General features: G+C 38.2%; 2 protein-coding genes across 5 annotated transcripts in view; one reads left to right on the forward strand and one right to left on the reverse strand.

Annotated features, from left to right (window-relative positions):
- Positions 1–23432, reverse strand: part of LOC120473806 (phospholipid phosphatase-related protein type 5) — a 156891-nt gene that overhangs the window by 60642 nt on the left and 72817 nt on the right. The gene's annotated exons all lie outside the window — the stretch shown is intronic.
- palm3 (paralemmin 3) overlaps positions 1–23432 on the forward strand; it is a 46262-nt gene that overhangs the window by 7672 nt on the left and 15158 nt on the right. For all 3 annotated transcript variants that reach the window (XM_089133803.1, XM_089133802.1, XM_089133804.1), the window contains exon 2: positions 22270–22324. In XM_089133803.1, the coding sequence (XP_088989929.1) occupies positions 22277–22324 (48 nt within the window). In that variant the 5' untranslated portion in view covers positions 22270–22276. The remainder of the gene's footprint in view (positions 1–22269; positions 22325–23432) is intronic.

A 23432-nucleotide genomic window follows, 5' to 3' on the forward strand; every position in this document is an offset into this window, starting at 1 on the left:
CGGTGTCTGTTGGCTTTGTCGGTAATGTCTGAAAAGTTTCGTACTGTAATCTGGTGATTGTCCGCATCGGTCGCCATCTGTCGGTGCAGTGTGAATTGCCCATCTAAATACTTCATCTAATAATCATTAAGTGACCTCTCCAAATATATCTGTCAAAGAAAGATCAAATGTGTTGAACTTCAAAAATATTCAATGAATAAGCCTCATGAAGAGGCTATAAACCCTGCAGATGCTCAGATACCATGCAGAGCGTGAAGGATATGAGGTCACAGCTCTTCTGTCATCTGTGCCGTATGGAGCTGGGAATTAGCAATGAAAATTATGAATATTTTGAAAGCAGTCTTGCTGTTAGAACGCTACCTGATTAATTTCCTATGCTTGCATGAAGGGCAGATAGGGATGCTTGTAATTATTTATGAACAGCAGTGTGATATTATTTATATTCAGCTGGTGCTGTTAAAGACCTTCCTAAAACACTCAAATCTACTGCTGTGAAATGCTTGAAATGAAACTTTGGTGTACCTTATTTGCACGTTTTCTGACTGGATATTGGTATTGTGTTCATTTGTTCAATATCAATCATTGGGATTTTCATGCTGGGGAACTCTTTTCTCTACTCATTTCCCACTAATTATCTGCTTAGTTGTTTACTTCAGCTGCTTTATTGACTTGATTGTGGAATCCCTTCAATGTTTTCTGACCTTTCTACTACCTCTTAATCCTGATTATCTTGTTGACATGCTACAAAGGATTGCAGGATAACCCTATGAGATGCTGTCCACATTTCACACACTTAAGTTCATGAGGGCAGTAGTGTTGGTAAAAGACTTCCCGCTGTGTAGTGTGTAGTTTGATGTCAGTTACCCTGTAAAGTGGGTTGAGCTATTAGGCATAATTAGCCAGTGCTCCCAGTCAAGATAACTAAAGCTCACTTTTATAGTTTGACTGTGCATGATAAAAGAAAACTTCAGAGAAATGCAAAAACATCTTATTTCTTTATGCATATAACTTTAAAAAAAAAAAAAACTCATAATATAAATAATGTCACAATCAAAGAAATGTTACTGGCCCCCTTTCCCTTTAGATTTTGAGGTAAAATATGACCCAGGCTGTTTGTAAGATTCACCCAAAGAATTAAACAACTTTATATGTATTGTGGAGAAGCAAAGAAGTGTTAAAATGAGTACGTGTTGTCTCAACATTGTATAATCACATTTTGAGCGTCACTTTGTTTTAATTTGTCTTTGCTAACTCAAGGGCATCATAGAAGTACATGTGTGTTAAACATTAGAAACTTAATCCATGGAGACAAAACAATGACTCCGTGCTTCTGGGTAATAAAGGGCAGTTTTAATTTTTTGTCTAAAAAAGTCATCTATTAGGGAAATGATGGATAACACTGATGTAGAAGTACTGTACCTAACCCTGATTAAAGGAGTAGTTCGCTTTAAAAAAAAACTTTTGCTGATAATTTACTCACCCCCGTGTCATCCAAGATGTCCACGTCTTTCTTTCTTCAGTCGAAAAGAAGTTAAGGTTTTTGATGAAAACGTACCAGGATTTTCTCCATATAATGGACTTTATTGGGAACCAAACGGTTCAAGGTCCAAATGAAATTTTCAGTGCAGCTTCAAAGGGCTTTAAACGACACCAGACAATGAATAAGGGTCTTATTTAGGACCCTTCGAGTCATGACTCGAAAAAAGATTTGTTCATTTTGATGAACGGGTTTGAACAGGAGAGTCATGAACGTGCATCACAGAACAGAGCAAGGTGAGCATTTGTGCTTATAAAACTTAAACTTTTTTATTTATTTTTGAAATGATCGATCGTTTCACTAGATAAGACCCTTATTCATTGTCTGGTGTCGTTTAAAGCCCTTTGAAGCTGCACTGAAAATTTCATTTGGACCTTGAACCGTTTGGTTCCCATTGAAGTCCATTATATGGAGAAAATCCTGGAATGTTTTCATCAAAAACCTTAATTTCATTTCGACTGAAGAAAGAAAGACGTGGACATCTTGGATGACATGGGGGTGAGTAAATTATACAAAGATGTTGATCCAGGAACATGTTGTACTTGGTGAAATCAGGTTCACCGTTCATACCAGACCTGAGCCAGACCCAATTATTGCCATAACTGTTGCTTTTTAGAAAGACTACATTAGCTATCGCAACACCCAATCTAAATAGCTATTTGGCTATAACATGCACTGATGAATTAAATTTAAGGCAACAGTAAATCACATCTATTTTGATTTCATGTTGACTTTACAAACTAAAATGGGAGAAGGGCATTTCCATCTTCGGTTGTGATTTCCCACAATTACCAACTCATTACTGTATTTGATTGGACTGACAGAGCAGATCTGTGCATTTAATTCAGCATATGGGCTGAAAGTGTTACTTAATTACCCCAGAAATGTCCCACATATTCATCCAATGGACTACATGATTATTGCTAATGGACTATTAGTGCAGTATGGCGTGTATAGTTTGCTCAAATTGCTCATAGTAGGTGCACATGATCCTATCTTCACAGTATTTGTAACTGCAGGAAAGCATCTCAGAGACAATTTCAGAAGCTTAAACGAAACAAGGCCGTCTTTAAGTGGACTCAAGTATGTGAGGAAGGTCAATAATAATGTTTGACAGAGTGTAATGACATGATTGAAGTACTGTGTGTTCTCCAGGTCCTGGTGCTAAAGCGTGCTGATGGCAATCGGTGTGTTTGGTTTAGGCAGGATTAGGCTAGTCTCGCATTCTTCCCTAAACCTCTTTAAGAAAACCACTAATCCCAGGCAACAACAGCAACATGCCGTTACATGTCATTTTGCCTGCTCATCTCAAGAATATCTAGAAATATCCTGAAATTATTCATTATGAAAGTTCAGGTGCTCTGAGATCCTGTTGGGGAAAAAGATGTTTAATCATTGACCATGGCTTACTGACTCTTTGTTTATTAAGTCAAAAGGAATCATTGACATTGGAGCTTAAAGGGATACTTCACTTTTTTGGAAATAGGCTCATTTTACAACTCCCCCAGAGTTAAACAGTTGAGTTTTTACCGTTTTCACATCCATTCAGCTGATTTTCTGATATTTAGAAGAATATCAGTCACCAGACAGTTTCTGGTCTCATTGACTTCCATAGTAGGGAAAAATATATACTATGGAATTCAATGAGACCAGAAACGGTCTGGTTACTGAAATTCTTCTAAATATCAGAAAATCGTCTGAATGGATTTGAAAATGGTAAAACTCAACTGTTTAACTCTGGGGGAGTTATAAAATGAGCCTATTTCCAAAAAAGTATCCCTTTAAAAGAAGTTTTCAAAAGTTTTAGTAACCTTAACCTATCTTCATGTATATAGTTCTTGTGTTAAGCTTTGTGCTTCAGCACGCTTCTGTATTTGTTTATTTAAAATTTCTGTAATATACATTTTTATACTGTACATTGTAGTGTTTTTTTATTCCTAAATTGACTGGTTGCATTTAAAATGATTGCTTTTGATTTTAGTTTTATTTTAGACAAGATAGTATCACATTTTGATATTGGACATTCATTGGTTATCGTTCATAACATGAAAATAAATGTTCATCTCTAGATAAAATCTTGTGCACCTTGACTTACTGAAATTGTGTAGCAGATTGGAACTATCGGTATGTGGACATGCTATCTGAGGACAAGACTATCATTTTGCAACATTACTGGGTGAGTTTGTAGTTGTAGGAAAATGCCCAGAAAAGTTTTGGTGAAACAAAAGTTCACGTTGATGTTATCTAGGCCCATGTATCAGCAATAAACTGATTGAGCAGAGGCGCAACAGTGATGCTGAAAAGATAAATAAATAAAAGCTTAAATTGTTGTGCTCTCAGGTCTCCGTATCAGAGCTGTTTGTTTCGGCGAATGTAGGTGATGTGCAGCAGAAGTGGAATGTCAGGTGTTTTTGGGTGACGTGCTTTTTAATGCCTAAAGCCCCAAGGCGCTGTCAGGGCCCGTCAGAACAGGTGCTCACCATCAGGGTGTCTTTTGTACCTGCTTTTTTACACCTTTGAATTTGGTTAGTAAAGTTCAAGATTTAACACTCGTAATATACTGTATCATGTTCTGTTCACATACAGTAAAAGTTACGATACATTCGACATGAGTGACATGCTCACAGTGTTAGTGCTTAAACTTTTGACATGTAGTGTATAATAATTTTTTTATAGCCAATATATAAAAGGCTGCCTGAACTGGCAAAACTACAAACAGAACACTTTTGTATTAATATCCTAATCGATTTGTATTCATATATTTGTATTGTAATTAATCTAACGACTAATCTGTCAGGCACAAATTAGTGCCAATTTGTGCCAAATTTGTGCCAAAAATTACAATGCATGCAAATTTAGAATGCAATTTATTTTTCACTGAGCTATGCACTGACGACTTTGTAAAGATGCATGTGATGCTGCCCAAGATAACTTAAAGGTTGCATAATTATGATGTCAAGTTTTTCTAACAATCTTTGCTTTGTGAGCATGCCTCCAGTATAATGCCTTTTATGCACGAGAGCTTTTCTGTATGGCAACAACTGACTCTTTTGCCTATTTTTACTCCTTGTGAGGAATTTTAGAGGGCACATTTGAAACATGTTTATACTTGACTAAATGTGCACTTCAACATGAGAAGTCTGAACTAAGAACCTCACTTCACACTGCAATCCAGGTAATTAAACCAGCTCTTTAACATCCATCCCAAAAGTGTGCCAAACATTTTTTTTTCATCAAGGTGCAAGCTAAAACAAGCCTAATTTACATGAAAGGAGATGTGTTTGCATGGAAATAATGACTTTATTGGCACTGAAATAGAACTGCACCAAGCAAATTTTAATAATGTCTGGTTAAACTGGATTGCGGGTAGGTAGTGAATTATTCAGTAAACACAGTTCAAAAGAACAGTGAGATGAAATGAGTTTTTGACTCAAATGTTACTCAAAGCCCTTTTGTACTTAACAGGAAAAAGTTACATGGACTCAATATTGTTTATGTCTAAGCTGAACTTAAACTGAATGAGTTTCTGCAGATTTCTAGCTCCCAGCGAGCTTTCCGTCAGACTGAATTAATGTTGAAATTAAGTGTTATTTTGTGTGTTTTTGCACAAGATTAATACAGGGAGATACATGTACATATTCAGCATGTTGCTTAACTGTATACACATGCAAGTGTACATAAATAGTTGCCTTGCTACTTGCTTTAGCACTTGCTAATGTGTTGGATAGTAGTTGGTACTGAAATAACTGCAAAGACTTGAGGTATTATGTTTATGCAATTTAATTGTAAGAGGTAGCTTAGTAAACATTTTTTCCAGTTAAATTGTAATTTAATTTTTTTTTAGTACAAACTCAAAATGTAAAGTTTAGCTAACTTAAAGGCAGGGTAGGTGATTTACTCAAGAATATTTTTTTATGCTGGTTGCAGACTGATCTCATGAAGTAGCGTGTGTATGACACGCCAATTCGTATTTCCATTTTTGGCGTGCTATCAAGACGCATAATCGCCTTTCAGCGTGTTTATGAACGCCGTTGACTTAACGTTATAAATATATGACTTACCTCAACCCCGTCCCTAAACCTAACCGTCACTGGGGTTAATGGCATTTATGACTGTTCCCTTACCATGCTAGGTAAAAAAAAGATATGACTTACCTCAACCCCATCCCTAAACTTAACCGTCACTGGGGTTAATGGCATTTATGACTGGAGATTTGACTGCGTGTTCAGACACGCGGAATGATGCGGACGTTAATGGCGTAGACATATACGCATACACGCGGATACACGCGGAAAGCTCAAAATGCGTGGAGATAACACGCCACCTGACTCGAAAGTGGCGTATATGTTTACGCAAAAGTCATGATGTCATGTTGCTGGTTGAAAGTCTCTTCACATCCTGATAGCAAGTTAAGTGGTTTAAATGTATTTATATGTACATGTATATCCAGATCCAACTCCTCCCACCTTACATACACCTAAACCTACCCAGCTCCACCCCTCAGATCTGGATCTGACTCCGCCCCCTGGATCTTGTGTACTGCAGCAATGAGGTGCTACTGCACTAATCTCTAACGTTCACGCCATAACCACTGTAGTTTGGAAGAGACCCGTGACTAGCGTTTCTTGACTCGAATTTATGTTTCAATGTCAACATATCAATGCTGAAATTAATCTGCAGCAGTCAGGTGGGACAGGTCAGTGCTCTTTAAGTTGTTTATGTTCATTATTATTGCAATGTAATGTTCTTTGAGATGTTTAACGCCGTCTCTCGTTTTGTTTGCTCCCTATTGTATGCGTTCATGTGTTTTGAAGAAGGCGTGGCTTTGGAAACACTCTGAAGTGAGGGTGGGTGGGATCCTATCCTATGCTTTCAAAGCTAGCTTGCTAATGCTAGCTTATCTGAAAATCGCCTATCCTAACTTTAATCTCTGCATTTGATTACATCAATTTTTGAGTTCTGCTGACTTGGTAGGGTTTACAGTGAAATCTCCTCAGACTGTTCACCCAGTTTGACTGCATCATTAAAAAATAGCATGAGAAATATTTGACTGAAAAAACCTCTTGGTAGAAACATAGCTTGGAGGTGTTTTTTTTATTTGGAGACAGAGGATTGAATTAAAAACAGACCAAAAAGCAAACAGAATCTGGGCATTTCACCAGTACATTGAGAGTGAGGAAAAGGGGAACATAGAAGACACACATTCCTGTCCTTGATAGGGCTCTTCCCTTCCTCTGTAATGTGTGTGTGTGTGTGTGTACATTGTGAGTCCTAATAAGAGGGAAATAAAAATCACAAAACACTCTGTTTTCTGCCCTTCCAAGTCCCAAGCATGGGAGTACCATAACAAACATTTGAGTCATTCCTTTGCAGCATGAATTAAAAAATTTGACAATAGGCTTTATGTCGAACTCTAGATGAACAAACAGGAAAACGGGTCTCATTGCATCCACTTGTCGGAGAAAGTGTTTACAGCAGTATGAACTGATGGTGATATCTATTGAGGCAATCAGCTAATCTAGTTCCTTTTTTGCCGGTTAATTTAATTTAATTTATCGAAATGTTAATAATAATAATAAAAAAAACTTCAATATCAATCTGCATATGCGATGGACATCGGTTATGCTTATCTTTGCCAAGCACATACAAAGGCCTGAATCGGAAGAGAAGCAATGAAACCATCCAGTAAACACGAGCGATGGGGAAACCTAATAATGCCCTTTATCATTCAAGGCACCTGACATCTGTTCTGTCATGGTAACACCATGGCACTATCATGCACTTTGCACGCTGTGCCTGCAGTGGTGTTGTGGTTATCTAGTCATGACTCAGAAGTTGCATCTCGATCCGTGGCCTTTTCTCACACGTGGCTGCGTTTCTCGCAAGCTGTTCAAACAGAGCTTAGTGGCTTTGCTTGATAAAGAAATTAAAAGTCTCTAAAAATAATCTTCAATGATAATTGATAGTGGATTTGAGGGACGTTATGGTTTTAGATTATAGACGGCCCAGAGGGTGACATATTTATTGAACCTGCCAGAGATTTGACAACTTACAGCAGCATTAAAGCGCATTTGGTTGCACTGTTTAAATATGAAATCCTCTTATGAATCAGAGGATTTGTGGCTTTTCCAGTTTATAATTAGCTGAACTGTCATCTTATGCATTTTGATGAGGACTGACCTTTCCTAATGTGCGTTCATTTCCTTTTCTTTTTTCTTCAGTCAAGCATTTCCTGCACACTTCGACAAACATCCTAAATTGATTAAGAGAAACATGTTCAGACATCCTAGTGCAAGCCACAGAATATTTGAAATATTCCAGCTGACACCTGGAATCCACCATGAAATAAACTCATGCGGTGTTAAATCTCAAGTTAAAATCTCACCGGCTTTGCTGTTAAGCTGATGGATAGCAGTACTTGCAGCAATCTAAAGACTTAGTGTTGAGAATCTCAGCTTGATGATTAGCTTACTATGTGATTTATTGACTTGTTTCAGTGAACCCAGTTTCTGATCAATGACCTGCCTTAACCCAAAAATCTTTAGGTAGCTTTCACAACATCTAAGTAGTCTTGCAAATTCACTTGGTTGTCTGTCTTGGACTGTTGTTGTAGATTTCAATGATATTTCAGGACATTTACATGCTGAACAAGAACAACCCAATTGTACAGGTGAAGACAGACACCACTGCAGAAAATATTCTTAGTATTTTTGTTCTGGTTAAAAGGTCTACAAATCTTTAAAGATAAATGCACTTGTGAATCAATGCTGCATAAGATATTAAAGAAATTCAAAATATTACAATTAGACACCAGAGAGTAGACAGTCTTTTTGCAGCTTTTCAAACGCATTCGACCACATGAGCATTAACACTACGAAATCAATCTGGTCGAATGCCTTTTCATCTACAGTACCTCTGCAATTGGTCGAAAGTGGTCAAGCTCAAAAATTTGCTATCTTACTATTTAAAGACGCAAATCTTTATGAGAGATGTCGTTACGGAGCTCAGGGACAACATGGGCTGTTCGCGGTTGTATGTATAACCGGACTAAACTAATTCAGTGGCTTAAACGTGATTGTTTTGAACATAAGCTGAAAACGAAATCAGAGTGATCCTGCCAACGACTGTAACGTTAGTTTCCATCACCTCCCAAAAGACGACGAATCTTCCTGTGTACATTTGTTTAGATTCTTAATATTCTATTATATTCTATAAACTCTATCAGCATGTGATTGGCTGTTGGCTACTGATGTTACACCTAAACTCAGGATCAAAGCCTGAGTTGACAGAATACCAAATGTGCCAGTTAATGTATTCCAGCAGCACATTCATTTATAATTTTGAATAAACTCCAAAGCACAATGACTACGTGTGCATTTTTTATTTCAATTGTTTGTCAGCTCACACAACTGTTTGTCACCATATGCCTTGATGAGTATTGATTATTAATAATGTTATTATAATACTCCCAACCAACTATTGCGGAGGGTAAAATACTGTTATTTCACCCTTTTTAATTTCGTTGAGGTTGTGTTCCCACATCGTTAGCTAGTTTGGATCGCTATAACTTGAATGACTGTCAACTGTTGAATGAACGAGTGTCAAGCATGTCAAGTCGCTTTTGACGCAAGGCCTCGTGGGGCGTAAACTTGTGGATAGGAACTGTAGTGAGATGCACACAGAGAGACTTTCTATTGCATGTGAAAAGACGGATGCTATAGTTTGAGCTGACTCACAAATGTGCTTGACTACAACAGTTCTTCCTCTTCTCAACATGGACTGTTTTCCGGGGGCGGGGTTTATGTAAATTTTAGAGTTAGTGATGTGACTAACCCGGGAGGAAACTTGTGTAGTCCCTACCAGCTGTTTCTTGGCTTAAAAAACGATTTTTTTTAAAGCAAATATCTCCCTTTGCTTTGAACTTTGAGCGTTGTAACTTTGCAGATGTTGTTTATGCTCAAACAGCAACATTACACATTAACTAAAGTTAGAAAAGTGAAATCATAATCAACCACCCCTTTAATACCAGGCGTAAACATTTTTTTGCACTGCGACTGACATATAAAAAGATTTCAACCTGGCAACCTTGTTTAACCAAATTGTGTTTCCTAGTGGACGGATAAAAACGTGTACACCATGACTCTTTGGAAATTACATAAAGCTTGACAGTGTGAGCTTTTGGTATTTTTGTGTTCAGTATGCAGCAGACGGTCAGTGAATGGTCAGTGGGAGGTGTGAGGGTGTCCCATCAGACTAACACCAAACAAAACCTTATCAAAAACAGCAGCTGGCCTGGTGACACTCTCAGGTTATCAATGCAGCTCATTAGATCATGGTCATGAGGCTTGTACTGCAGGCATTACACACACACACACACACACCCTCATTCCTCCATGCATTCAAGTTTAGGGTTAGCAGGGGTGGCTGAACTCCAGTGTTTAAACAGTGTTTTTGAGCTTCTAAGAAGGCGCGATATCACTGTTATGAGTTCCATTTGAGTCCCACCTGGGTTCCAGAGGATATTACAGATGGAGAGCCTTAGATGCTTGTTCCTGTCTGAACAGAGGCTTTATTGTGCCAAACGACTAACGTTTAGCACAGGAGCACCTGACAGAGAGGCCATTGATCCAGTTCTAGCAGCCCTGCGCAACTCAATAACATCCCAAGATAGAGAGACGCCAAGGGAGGTCGACACAGTCAGCTGTCTGTCGGTCAGCAACCCCTGGTCCTCCCTAGGGAGGTTTAAGAAATGTTATTACACCAGTGGTTGGACTGAACTGAAGTTGCACGCCAGAATCAAAAGATTTCTGTCCCTCCATTAAAAGTCTCCAATGTGTCCCCGAGCAAGACACTTAACCACTTAGCAAGCAAGACAATCAACACTTAAAGGGTTAGTTCACCCAAAAATGAAAATTCTGTCAGTATTTACTCACCCTCATGTTGTTCCAACCCAGTAAGACCTTCGTTCATCTTCTGAACACAAATTAAGATATTTAAGATATTAAGATCGCTCCTGCATATACTAGTCCATAGGCTTCTTGAGGGAATGACACTTGCTGGCATCTAAAAGTCATTAAAGACATCGTTAAAATAGTCCAAGTGACTACAGGGGCTCAATCTTAAGTTTATCAAACGACGAGAATACTTTTTGTGCGCCAAAACAAACAAAAATAACGACTTTATTTCAAATATTTACTTCCTTCTCCATGAGCCTGTAGTCAGTTAACGTGGTGTGATAGCGTAGAGCTACGTCACACGAAGGCTCACTATTGGCCGACGCTGGTCATTTGTGTGATGCGTGTGACGTACAATAACAGAAGCTTACGCTATTAAACTAGTAACCTGACTCGAGGCAGAGAGTGAAATAAACGAATAGTTGAAATAAAGTCGTTATTTTTGTTGTTTTTTGCGCACAAAAAGTGTTCTCGTCGTTTGATAAACTTAAGATTGAGCCCCTGTAGTCACTTGGACTATTTTAACGATGACTTTTCGAGGCCATCAATTGTCATTCCCTCAAGAAGCCTATGGACCAGTATGCAGGAGTGATCTTAACATCTTAAATATCTTAATTTGTGTTCCGAAGATGAACGAAGGTCTTACGGGGTTGGAACAGCATGAGGGTGAGTAAATACTGACAGAATTTTCACTTTTGGGTGAACTAACCCTTTAACCCCTAGTTGCTCCAGAGGCGTGCGACCTCTGACATATATAGCAATTGTAAGTCGCTTTGGATTAAAGCGTCAGCTAAATTAATAAATGTAAATGTAATTGTTTTGTCGACAAGTCTCACACATCCCTAGTCCACAGTATATGGCACCTGTGAGAAAATGTGACATTGTTTCCGTTTTCTGTTGTTTCCAGGCGTACATGTCATCATACCTAGTGATCTCACCCATTGGAATCTGCCCGCAGGGGTGTCTGACACTAGTTGGGCTATTTGTCACATACACACAGTTGCTTCTGCACACGTTCACACATGCATATTCTGTTTGGATTCACACACAAAGCATTTATTGGAATCCTGTGTTTTCATACGCTGCCCGTTTAAAGTGTCACTCACAGAGACCTGGCAGCGTTGTTACAACCGCCACACTGAACGTTTCAAATTCCTCTCATACCAGCCCCCCCCCAACCCCCCCCCCCCCCCCCCCCCCCCCCCCCCCAGTGTACACACTCACACAGGCACTCACACACACAAAAGCAGTGTTCTGCAGTGCTACAGTCACTATTTTGGTGTCTCTGGTCTAAGGAGAATGGAAACGGGGCCGGACTGCAGAAAACAGCCGCAGTGAATCGATGCTCATAGAAGAGCTGCCTCCAGAGAAGTAATAAAGTCAGAAATATGAACCAGGGCTCTGATGATGGACGAAATGCAAAGAAAGTTGTAACTTTCATCCAAATTTTCATCTAATTCATTCATCTTTGAAACAAAAATGAACATATTTGTTATGAAATCTGAAAGATTTCTGTCCCTCCATTGAAAGTCTGTTCACTCAAAACCCTGATGCTTAAAGGTGCAATGTGTAAACATTGAGTATCTATAAACAGAAATGCAATATGACATCCATAACTATGTTTTCAGTGGTGTATAAAGAACTAACTTAATAAACCGTAATGTTTTTATTACCTCAGAATGAGACATTTATATCTACATAACCGCGGGCACCCCCTTCTATGTAGGTCGACATATTGTGACGTCATGTTTCTACCGTAGCCGACAGCGAACAAACAGTGCTACAGAACGCGTTTCGTCACTACCTTGAAAGAGAAGCCACAGAAAACTAGAAGCTAGTCATAGACACCGCGAGTAGTGACTTTTCCCTTGTCAGTGGTGTAAAATATGTAGTTGGATTGTTTCATTTAACTTAGTTCTTCTCCCTCGCTGTGTTATGGGTTTGCTATGTGGGATAAATGTGCTGGTTACGTTCGTGAGACCATCGTTGTCATTGACCATAAAACAGTAACGTTACAGGAATTACCAAACCCATCACTCTTGAAAGCATTTTAAGCTTATTGTGTGTAGTAGATGGTGTCTAGGGGATGCAGAGGTGCGCTCGCTGTTACGATCATGTCATTTTTGCCAAGTTTAAATAAGGCTTTATGCTTTAACCAGTTCAGCCACAGTAACAGCTCATATTAGCCAGCTAAACTTTTACTACCCTGTTAGAAAAAATATATAATTGCATAGTTTCATGTGGTTCTTCTCTCTCACTGTATTATGGGTTTGCCATGTGGGGAGAAATGTGCTGGTTACGTTTGTGAGAGAATCAGCTGATTATTATACTATATGATCATCACCTGACTATGGCTTTGTAAACTTTATCCATGATGTGGTTTATAATGGACTATGGTACAGAAACAGTGACAATATTACACACTCTTGGCTTACTCTGGCTATTCTCTGCTGTCTCAGATGATATGTTTGTCCCGTTTTAGCCACCGTAGCTTCTTCGAAAGGGACGGGTGAGCAGTGCGCTGAGCCATTAGTGAAATTCGCAACTGAACCGCTAGATGTCGATAAGTAGATTTAAAAACATTCATAAAGAGATCATAAAAGTAATATCCTATGAATCAAACTGTTCAATCCAAGTCTAAATAATAGGAGTAAGAAATAGTTCACTAATGTTACATGTACAGTAGAAAAACCAAAAACGTAAAGTGTTGTTTATTTCATTTGTCCTATTGTTTTTTGTTTGCGTCTTTGTTCTTATTTTTAGTAAGATATATACAGTATATCATCATGAAATAAGTTTGTGGTCATTGCCCACCGCTACAACACTCAAAACTTCATGCTGCTTTGTCTTGTATTCTTTCATTGTTAATGCAATGCATTCCCAGACTAGCCCAAAAAATTCAGAAAACCACAGCACTGTAAAGGTATTCACTGAATCAACCGCAGTTTATGTCTTTATTATAATATGCTTTACATTTACATAATCGCAGGACATTTGTACACGCAAACCACATTGGCATTGTTGTATATACTGTATAATCTCTGCCTCATTTACGTCACAAGGCATTGTATTGAAAGAAATAACCTCCAAAGAGCTTTGCTTATGCTAGCACACAAAACAACCATGGGTATTCAAACTAGAAGATACGGCTCATGGAATACAATAAGAAACATTTTTATTGTACCGTGTCTTTCAGTTTAACTGGAAAGACTTGACGTGTTCTTCACTCCAAGACAAATCTGATAATATGCCTGTGTTACGAACATCCGGTCAGATCCCTCAGCCTTATCTAAATGTGGGGTGTTGGGTTGACATGCAGGGAAAAGACTTTCACCAACAGCTACACCCTGATGTCAAGCGAACGACCGCAGAGCAGAGAGGAGGTGATAAACTAGATGTCTGTTGAAGACAAGCCACATCACATTGAAAGACAGATCGCAAACAAGCCTGTCATCGGTGTTCTCTGAAGTGCATTCAAATAATCAGGCATTGTTACTACACACATGCATAGGCTACTTTATAAAATGTACTTCTTAGAGGCTGCAAAGTAAGTTCGCCATCACATTTATGACATTTTGAATGCGGTCAAAGTGTCTATAAAGTACACACTGAAAAAACTGTGAGACTTAACAATACATAGACCAAAAACGATGCTTTGGAGGTCAGATATTAATTTGAAGTCTTTAGAAAAGACCTGTAACGATATGTAAATAGTGCAAAGCATTGTTTTTTTTAGGAGAGACATTGTAAAAACTAGATGTCTGGAACTGTGTTAAGCCCACATCAGTTTAGAAGCACAATCAGTAACCTTTGTTGAGAAAAAAACGAGCAGTTGCTATAGAGATATCTACAAATGTTGTTGTTGTTTGAAAATGTGTTTATTACAGTAGACTGCTGGTATTGAGCTGCCAGTGGTGGCTAATGCTCTGTTTGAAATTCTCTGCTTGCACAAATGTGGGAAATGAACACTCATTCAGGTCAAAACTACAAACACTCAGCAATCGCATCAATGCTGCTTCCTGTTGGCGTTTTCAAGGCTAGTTGAGCACAGATGTGCTTCCTCTCCCTGCGGAGGGCTGCCTGCCCTGCTTCAGGTGCCCGTGACGGATTTATCATAGGTTTGTGAGCTTTAGTCATCTTTTCAACATGCTAGTTGGCACTAGCACTGTGATTAGCTGCTTTTAATGAATTAGTAGGTGACAAAAAGTGGAAAAGAACCTAGAATCATTGGGAAAACGTGTCTGTGGTGAGATTTCTGCAGTATGATATTGCCATGCTTAAACTTTTCGTAACATTTTTTTCAAAGTGAAATGTCCATTGAGTATCTTTGTGAAAATAATAATTGTTGGTGTTTTACTGCCTCTGTTTATTTCAGATGTAGTTCAAAACTACAATGATAGAGCCAGACCGATATATCGGCAGGCCGATATTATCGGCCGATATTAGGCATTTTCCAAACTATCGGTATCGGCAGTTATAATGGCCGATAAGTGAATATTCCAAAAATAAAATAAAAACGGACTAAACATGCGTCAACCATATCATGAGTGTTGGAGTTGTATAGTTTGTCCACCAGAGGGCACTCTACACCGTCCCTGTTGGCAACACTCGTTTACAACCAGACCGATATTATCGGCCGATATTCAGCATTTTCCAAACTATCGGTATCGGTAGTTATAATGGCCTGTAAGTGAATATTCCAAAAATAAAATAAAAACCGACTAAACGCGTCAACCATGTCATGAGTGTTGGAGAGTTGTATAGTTTTTCCACCTGAGGGCACTCTACACCGTCCCTGTTGGCAACACTTGTGTATAACGCGGCACACATCCTGCAACCTGCCGATCCCGACGAGAACCAGTTATCCACGAGTGAGATCATCTGTGAAGTGTGTTCATGGTGAGTTGGTCACGAGACATACATTGCTTGAATAACAATTAAAAGAACATCCCCATCAGTTCTCTTAACTCAAATAAGCCTGACACAATTTGTGACTATCATGTCCACTTCTGCTGCTGTTAAATAAGCCAAGAGTAAAGTGGAATTAGCTAGTAATAATTACGATACGTTGTTACAGTGTAGTTGACTGACTGTCCTTTTAACTTTTGACAATGTGACTGAAGTATTTCTTTAATAGCGCGTGACAGTTATAGCAATGAGACGTATCATCTCTATATTGAAATTGTATATTTTACAATTTGCAGTATGACGTTATCTATTGCTAAATTATGGCTCATCATAGACTAGCTAACCACAAAGCTAGCTAATGCCACTATCATCAGTGGAAGACCACTAACGTTAACATTAATGAGCTTTGGTTCCTCTGTACTGTTGCGACAATAAAAGAAACAAGTTTCTTTTTAAAATGCATTATCATATTATTTTAGTTTAAACTCATACATAACTACAAATAACTAATGTTAGGGAAATCTGTTAATATTTTGTTGCGCGTTTCTGAAAAAAAAACCATATATATCGGCTGGATATATCAGAATATCGGATTTTAAAACCAACAAATATTTGTATCGGTATCGGCCTTCAAAATCCTTTCTCGGTCGGGCTCTATGATGAATTGTATGTAAAGGCCATTGCACACTGAGTCCGAAATCCGCATGTTAAAAAAAAATTCGACCTCGATGTCAATCACGCTTGCACACCGCCTCCGAAACTTTCGTCTGGCATAAAAAAAAATTCAGATCAGGTTTGATTTTCTGCCTTTTTCGCATCCACAGCCAGCATTTTAAAAGTTTTTTTGACAATTCAGGGCCGGGGGAGCTCGTTCTGCACATCATTGCACATGCGCAGTCCTTTCAGTTTTTATAAGTGTTTATATGTTCTCTCGTTTCGATTATAAAAGGAATAAACCCATTTTTTCCCGCAAAGGTTTATTAAATACGTATTAGACGAAGTTTTAGGCTGACGAACACGAAAAAAAAAATGCTTACAGAAATTTCGGCCTTAAAGGTGCAATGTTTTTCAGTAATGAAGTTAGTTAGGTTTTTCCAATGAGCCTATTTTGGGAAAAGAGATTTCTCAGGTAATACTGAAATACTTTGGTCAAACAATTATATTCTCACACTCCGCTGTTGCCGCTATGAAATCATTCCCAGGATTATCGCAAAGTATTCATAAGCATCACCATTCATTGCCACAGAGTGCACAGTAATGACTGACAACTCCGTCAGCCAAGCACAGGGCTGCAGCACAGCTGTGGAGAACGTCCGCTCAGTCATATGGGGCGTGAAAATAAGGTAAACCTTGGTTAAAATGGAGAGTATGGAAGCAGAAAGCATGTGAGTATGTGTGGGGAAGAAGTGTGTCACTGTTTAGAAGTTTAGCAGCGGTGTCTGCTTTATACTCGATGTTTAGATCGTCACACTTAAGTCATTTGCTGCTCTTTGTTGGCGAGTTGTCATTTTGACAATGATTTCTGTACTCCATCATGAATAAAGAATTTGACCTGGCAGAAAATAAATTGTATATTGTTTCAGCTTTAAAGCTGTTTAAATAAGTTTTAAGTAATTTTTTTTAGGGTTCATGGCATTATGCCACATTGTAAAATTGGACTATATCTTTACATTAAAATCAAGTCAACACACACATTGTCTTTATCTTTATCCTTTTGATACAGTGAGGATTTTAATGTTTACGTACTGGTCCCATTTACCTCAATTGTAAGTGTATCACATATTTTTGTGTATGTTTAGAGTATTTATTTAAATTAATATATATATATTTTTTTGTAGTGATTAACATTGTCACAAATACCATCGATTGAGTTTACTTGTACAGAACCTTCCTGCAAGATTTTCAGGCAAAACAAAACTAAAGCCCATAGACTTAGAGACCTGAGCCAAATAGAGGCCAGAATATCAGGTGGGTTTTGACTTGCAAGTAACCAGTGTGACACTCTTTAATCTTAGCAGCTGCATAGCAGTGTCCTGGCAAACATCTAGAATGTGAGTGATTGTGGTGGTGAGGCAGTATACACAACTTTTGACATAAAGAATGAAAGAATTTTTCGAGCAAATACACAACGGTCGGTGCTGACTTGCTTTCTTTCCTCAGGGTTTCTCATGTGCATAATTCAGAGGATGGGTAGTGTAGAAAAGTGTAGTAGAGCCATTATTCAATTTTCTGCTACATTTGCAGCCTTCCTTAATGTAAACGGTTGGGAATATTAGTGGCAGGGGCTGTGTCGGTATGTGTGTATGCATCTGAAGGTGAGAGAGAGTTTCATCTCAGTTCCCATGATCCCCTTCCCCCTGAGGCTCCTTTCATCTCTCACGGTTTCCAGTAGAGTATGTCAGTCAGGCCTGGTCTCCAGCAAGGTAAATATACACTCCGTCCGACTGTCCCACCACACATATTTGACCTAAAACCATGTCACCTCTGCTCATTGCTGTATTTACAAGTGCTCTGGAGCATGACTTAATTTGAAGACTGAAGTCAAAACTTGCTAGTTTTTGCACACCCATGCACTTTTTTTTTTTTACTTAAAATCTAAAAATCTTTTAAACTAGATATTTTCTCGGAAGCAAGTAGCAACACTCCGATGTTAAGAATTGTTTCTATAGACTGTATCTTCAATGTCAGTTTTCCTTTACTGCACTGGCAATTTTTTCACAAGTTTTAACTGGTTTAAAAAGTGAATAAATTTACCAAAGAAAGGTGAAATGCGCATTCTCTGAATAGCAGTCTTTTCGCGTATTCCCGGGTTTGTGCACCTTGTGTTTTTATTATTGGGAATTTTAGGTTGCATTTTGCCCTGTTCTTTTCCTTTTTCCTGTTCCATAATTTGTAGTCCTTTGTAGTTTCCTTGATGATTAGTTCCCTGTTTGTGTCCAGGTGTGTCTTTGTCTGCTGGGTACATTTAATCACAGGGTAATTAGACTTAGTAATAATACAATATTATGAAGATTAACATCTTTAGAATGAAAATCGGACAAAAAAATGATAGATTGCGTAATTTGTGTTTATAAGCGTGTTTGTTTGGCTCGAGTGATCTGTAGTAAAAGAATGTGAATGCGCTCCTCTGCTATCTTGTTTCACACACTTTATTATCAGGTGTGTCCACCCAAGCTGTTGCTATGGAAACATGGTACAACGACACCAACACCCCCTTAATTACTATGGCTGGGACGATACATCTATCTCCTGATGCGATACTATCACGATATGATATGTATTGCGATTTTTTTAACAATCGCGATTCTACAAATATTGCGATTCAATATTACAATATATTGCAATTTTTTTAACACTAGACCATCGGGAAAAGTTAAATCATACACTTATACAGACTGTGCATGATGTTTAAGATGATTCATATTGACTTTTATCTGACTTTTATTTCAGAAGCATCATACAATACTACATTATCTTGAATAAATTACAAATACATTTTTTAACAGTCACATACGTCCCTCAAAAACTATTGTCTTGTGCATTTTTTTCTTTTTTCAGATGAATACTAGTCTCGAAATGTCCATTAATTGTAAGCAAATTTGCTTAACTAGACTTAGATCTAGAAAATATCTCACCATACTGGCAAACTGATTTATTTAAAGCATAAACCTAAAAAAATCATGTAAAAAATATCTCAAAAAAATCTAAGCATGTTTTTGTAGTTTTCTAGTGAGTAAATAAATATCTAGAAAATAGTCAGATAAAAAAGTCAGATGAAAAAGTCAGATAAAGTCAGATAAAAAAGTCAGTCAATATGAATCATCTTATACATCATGCACAGTCTGTATAAGTGTATGACTTAACTTTTCCCGATGGTCTAGTGTTAAAAAATTGCAATATATTGTAATATTGAATCGCAATATTTGTAGAATCGCGATTGTTAAAAAAAAAATCGCAATACATATCATATCGTGATAGTATCGCATCAAGAGATAGGTGTATCGTCCCAGCCATGTTGGTGTCGTTGTACCATGTTTCCATAGCAACAGCTTGGGTGGACACACCTGATAATAAAGTGTGCGAAAACAAGAAAGCAGAGGAGCGCATTGTTTCTCCTGCCTTTTCTGTTGTGTTTTATTCTCTTTTTCTCTTCTCTTTATTTGTGCCTGACGGATACGCAAAGCTCCACATTTTAATTAGCATCGAACTTTCTGTTGAGACCCGAAGAGAATGAATCATCAAAGGCTCGTTTTTGTTTATTCCTCAGTGCTATTCTTGGCAAAGTTTGTCTCCAGAACCCTGATGAGACAGCCTGTTCCCCTCACGGCCGTTTGGAAGTTACCCATTAGCCTTGGGGAAGAAGACGAGTAAATACTTTCATTTTTGGTAAAAGCATATCTCTCCTCTCTCGCAAAGCACATGAGAGACACCGGAAGGTTCTTTGTCACAGTCAGGGCCTCATTTGACATAGTTTAAAAGTCCTGTGATTCACTCCCATAGAAACCCGGTGTCGAAAACAAGCTCCGCAACAAGCTATAGTCGGAAAGACAGAAGCGTTTTGTTTAATCTTCCTGTATTTACTGGTCTGGTTGTATTCATTGGCACAAACTCAAACAAAGGTGGGTTTATTCTGTTTAGCCTTTGCACTTCCATATATTTATTCTACACACCCATGTTTTTTCCCCTCCCTAAGAAACAGTCTCTCTCCTTCAGGGGGTTCCAGGTACGAACATCAACCAGGATCAAACGGCTCCATCTGTGTGTGTGTTCATGACCTGAAGGGAACAGCTTCTGTTCTCAGCTCTCTGTTCTCTGTTAGCGCTTCAGGCCTGTATGACAGCTTTGGGAATGATCAAATGTCTTCCGGAAAACATTTTTGCTCAGTCAATATACAGTATAATACATATAAAACGTTACATGTATGCGTTTGACTGCATGAGCGCCCCCCAAAAATCACGTGGCTTTTTTTATTTTCTAGGATCTTTTTGGTAATGTTAATTAAGTTATGAAAATGTTATTTCTGGAAGTTCAAGACATCCATTTTTTTAAAAACATTTTATGTTACATATGAATGTTACAGGAACATTCCACTTGATCAACTTGCAAGGATTATGGGAACGATCCTGTCTGAAACGAGTTAAAAAAATTAAAAGAGTTTAGATGAACATCCAAATAAAAGTGTTTCAGAAAAAAAGTTCCTTGAACGATGTATAAATAAGTCTTTTGAGAACATTAAAGACCATATTCTATGAATGTTACTGCAATATTTGTTTGTCTTCTGAGAACGTTCCCTGTCTGTGGTTAATGCACATGCTGTGACACACTAAGCAGTGACGCTGATAGTTATGAGTCATAGTAGGGGCAGTCGAGCCTAATAATTAGAGAGTCAGACTCAGAACCTGAAGGGGTTCAATTCTCAATACCGGCAGGGAAATGTAGGTGGGGGAGTGACTGAACAGCACTCTCTTCCACCCACAAACCCACGACTGCAGTGGCTTTGAGCAAAGCACCTAACCACCAATCACTTCCCGATTGGCTACCCACTGATCCGAGTGTGTGTGTCTTCACTTCTCACTGCTCCTAATGTGTGCACTAACTTGGATGGGTTAATAATATCCCCTAGTTACTAAAAAGAATAATAATAAATAAATAGATCAATAATAAAATGACTACTCTAATGACCCTTTACTGATTTTGCACATGTTAACTTAATCTAACCCTAACAGTCTACTACTACTGTACTAACACTCTAGTGAGAGTTAGTAGACATGTAGGTGCAATGTTACTTCTAGTCAACTGAATGTGTTAAATGCACCATCAAAATAAAGTGAAACCCATATTTTTGGTAAAGAATGGAATTTATTTTCTTTCTCTTTGTATTTTTATATCAATATATGGTACAGGATTATCCTATTCAAATTAATATGATAAATGAGGTAGGTCAAAAGTAATAAAAAAGTAGTCAGACTGTATATCAGGGGCATAGCCAGTACTGGGCCAGGGCGGCATGACGGGGAAACATGACGGGCGGTTTTAGAAATGGCCAAACACACACCAAAGTCTGTTGCGTTACTGTCTTAAAAGAAGAAAGCAACTAGGATCTAAACAGAATAGACAGGGGAAAAAAAGCCCAGGCAACAAGATAAGGATTGATCAGATTCTTGAAGCTTCACTGAAGCGTACAGAGTAAACTCCAGCTTCATCAGAAGATTCATCTGACACGCATCGAAACTAAGGCTTGCTGGTAAATGATTAGAGTATTATGGGTAGATGAATTTAAGTTTTTACAGTAAGTGAGCTGTTGTGGGGGCAGTTTATGAGAATTGAACAAGTACAATATGAAATTTCACCCGAATATCTATAAGAATGCAAAAACTTGCTTTCGTTACTACACATGGATTCTTTGATTAATACAGCATTTATGAAATACAAATAGGCATTTGTAACAAATCTTTGTAAAAAAAAAAAAAATACATGATCAATAAGTTAACCACGTTTTTACATTGCTTTACCTGATCAAAATAAGCGAATTTTTTATGTCAGTTTAATTTAAGTTGAAATGACTTAAACATCCAAGGTGATTGTACTTAAACCTTTTTTTTTTTACTGTGCAGTAATTTTTATAATTGAACAAAAGTCTGAATTTCTTAAAAAAATAAATAATAATAATGTCAGTGATTCCTCAAATCAGTTATTATAATGCATAATTGATGTTTAAAATATTTAGCTATTTTTAAACAGCCCATGCGAAGTTTAATCATCTGTACAGTAACTGGATTTTACATTTAAAATGAAACCCGTTTTAAAATAGACTTTAAAAAAACAACAACCTGGAAATAAATAATGCAGCCAATGTCTCTTTTATTCCAGGTCCAGGATGGAACATGAAGCGGAGAAATACCAGCAGCGACTGCAGGCTATAGCGGTACGTCCCATAGAAGCCATGTTTGTATTTCATACATCATTATATGACAAGCAGAACCTGCTAGCAGCGTGAGTGGATTAATTTGCCAGTTAAATGACAGCACCACTTAACCCCCGCAAATAGTGTCGTGCGGAAACATATAGACACATCCATCATATTAGCGTCTGGTGCTCTTTGACAACACTAATTACTGCGGTACCTGTGGACATTCAGCCAAAGCCGCTATGAATTGTACTTTTAATAGAAACATGCATGATGACAAATAGACTGTTATACAGCACGTCTCTCAATACACACACAGTCACACACAGGTATGGAAACTGGTGTTAGCTGTGTTCACGACCCTGAATTATTAAGTGTGATGGAGTCGGTCCAGACCAGGTAAAACTACACCAGACAACAGCGATGATGCCGTACACATGAACCTCTTCACCTGCTCTCTCAAAATATTCATGTCCTCTGAATGCGTTCTGGTATTCATTTCACGTTATGATGACACTGCGGCAAACATAACATTTTGATATGTAAGAGAAGCACCAATATGGAAAGCTTATGGTTACAGTGGACAACAGTGGAAACGTAATCCAGGTGGAGAGATGATACTCTTGGGCAAACACACTCACTTGTTAATGCATTAAATGAGAACTCTGGCGCAAAATTCAGTAGCACCTCAATGCAGTACATGAGATCCACGGGGAGGAGTCGGATCAAGATCCAAGGGGTGGAGATGGGTAGGATTAGGGTTGGGTTTAAGGATCAGGGGGCGGAGTTGGGTAGGTTTAGGTGTATGTAAGGTAGGAGGAGTTGGATCTGGATCCGACTCCTCCCCGTGGATTTCATGTTCTGCAGTGAGAACCATCTTGCAAAATGAACCTTTGGTCTAATAAAACATCGGTACCTAGTCGATCGTTCTCTGAGATTTGTTTTCATGATAATCGAATGTAAAGAGTTTTATCTCTAAAAACTGTTTAGCGTGGTTTGACTTGTCAAAGATGGCTCCTGTCTGTATACACAAAGTGAATTGTCTTTATAAAGTATCTTCTTATTAAACGGTCTGTACACTTACAAAGTTTTCAATGCTTCGTTTTGCATGTAAGGACCCTCATTA

This window comes from Pimephales promelas, chromosome 8 (genome assembly GCF_988280905.1).
Source record: "Pimephales promelas chromosome 8, fPimPro1.hap1.1, whole genome shotgun sequence".
NCBI lineage: Eukaryota > Metazoa > Chordata > Actinopteri > Cypriniformes > Leuciscidae > Pimephales > Pimephales promelas.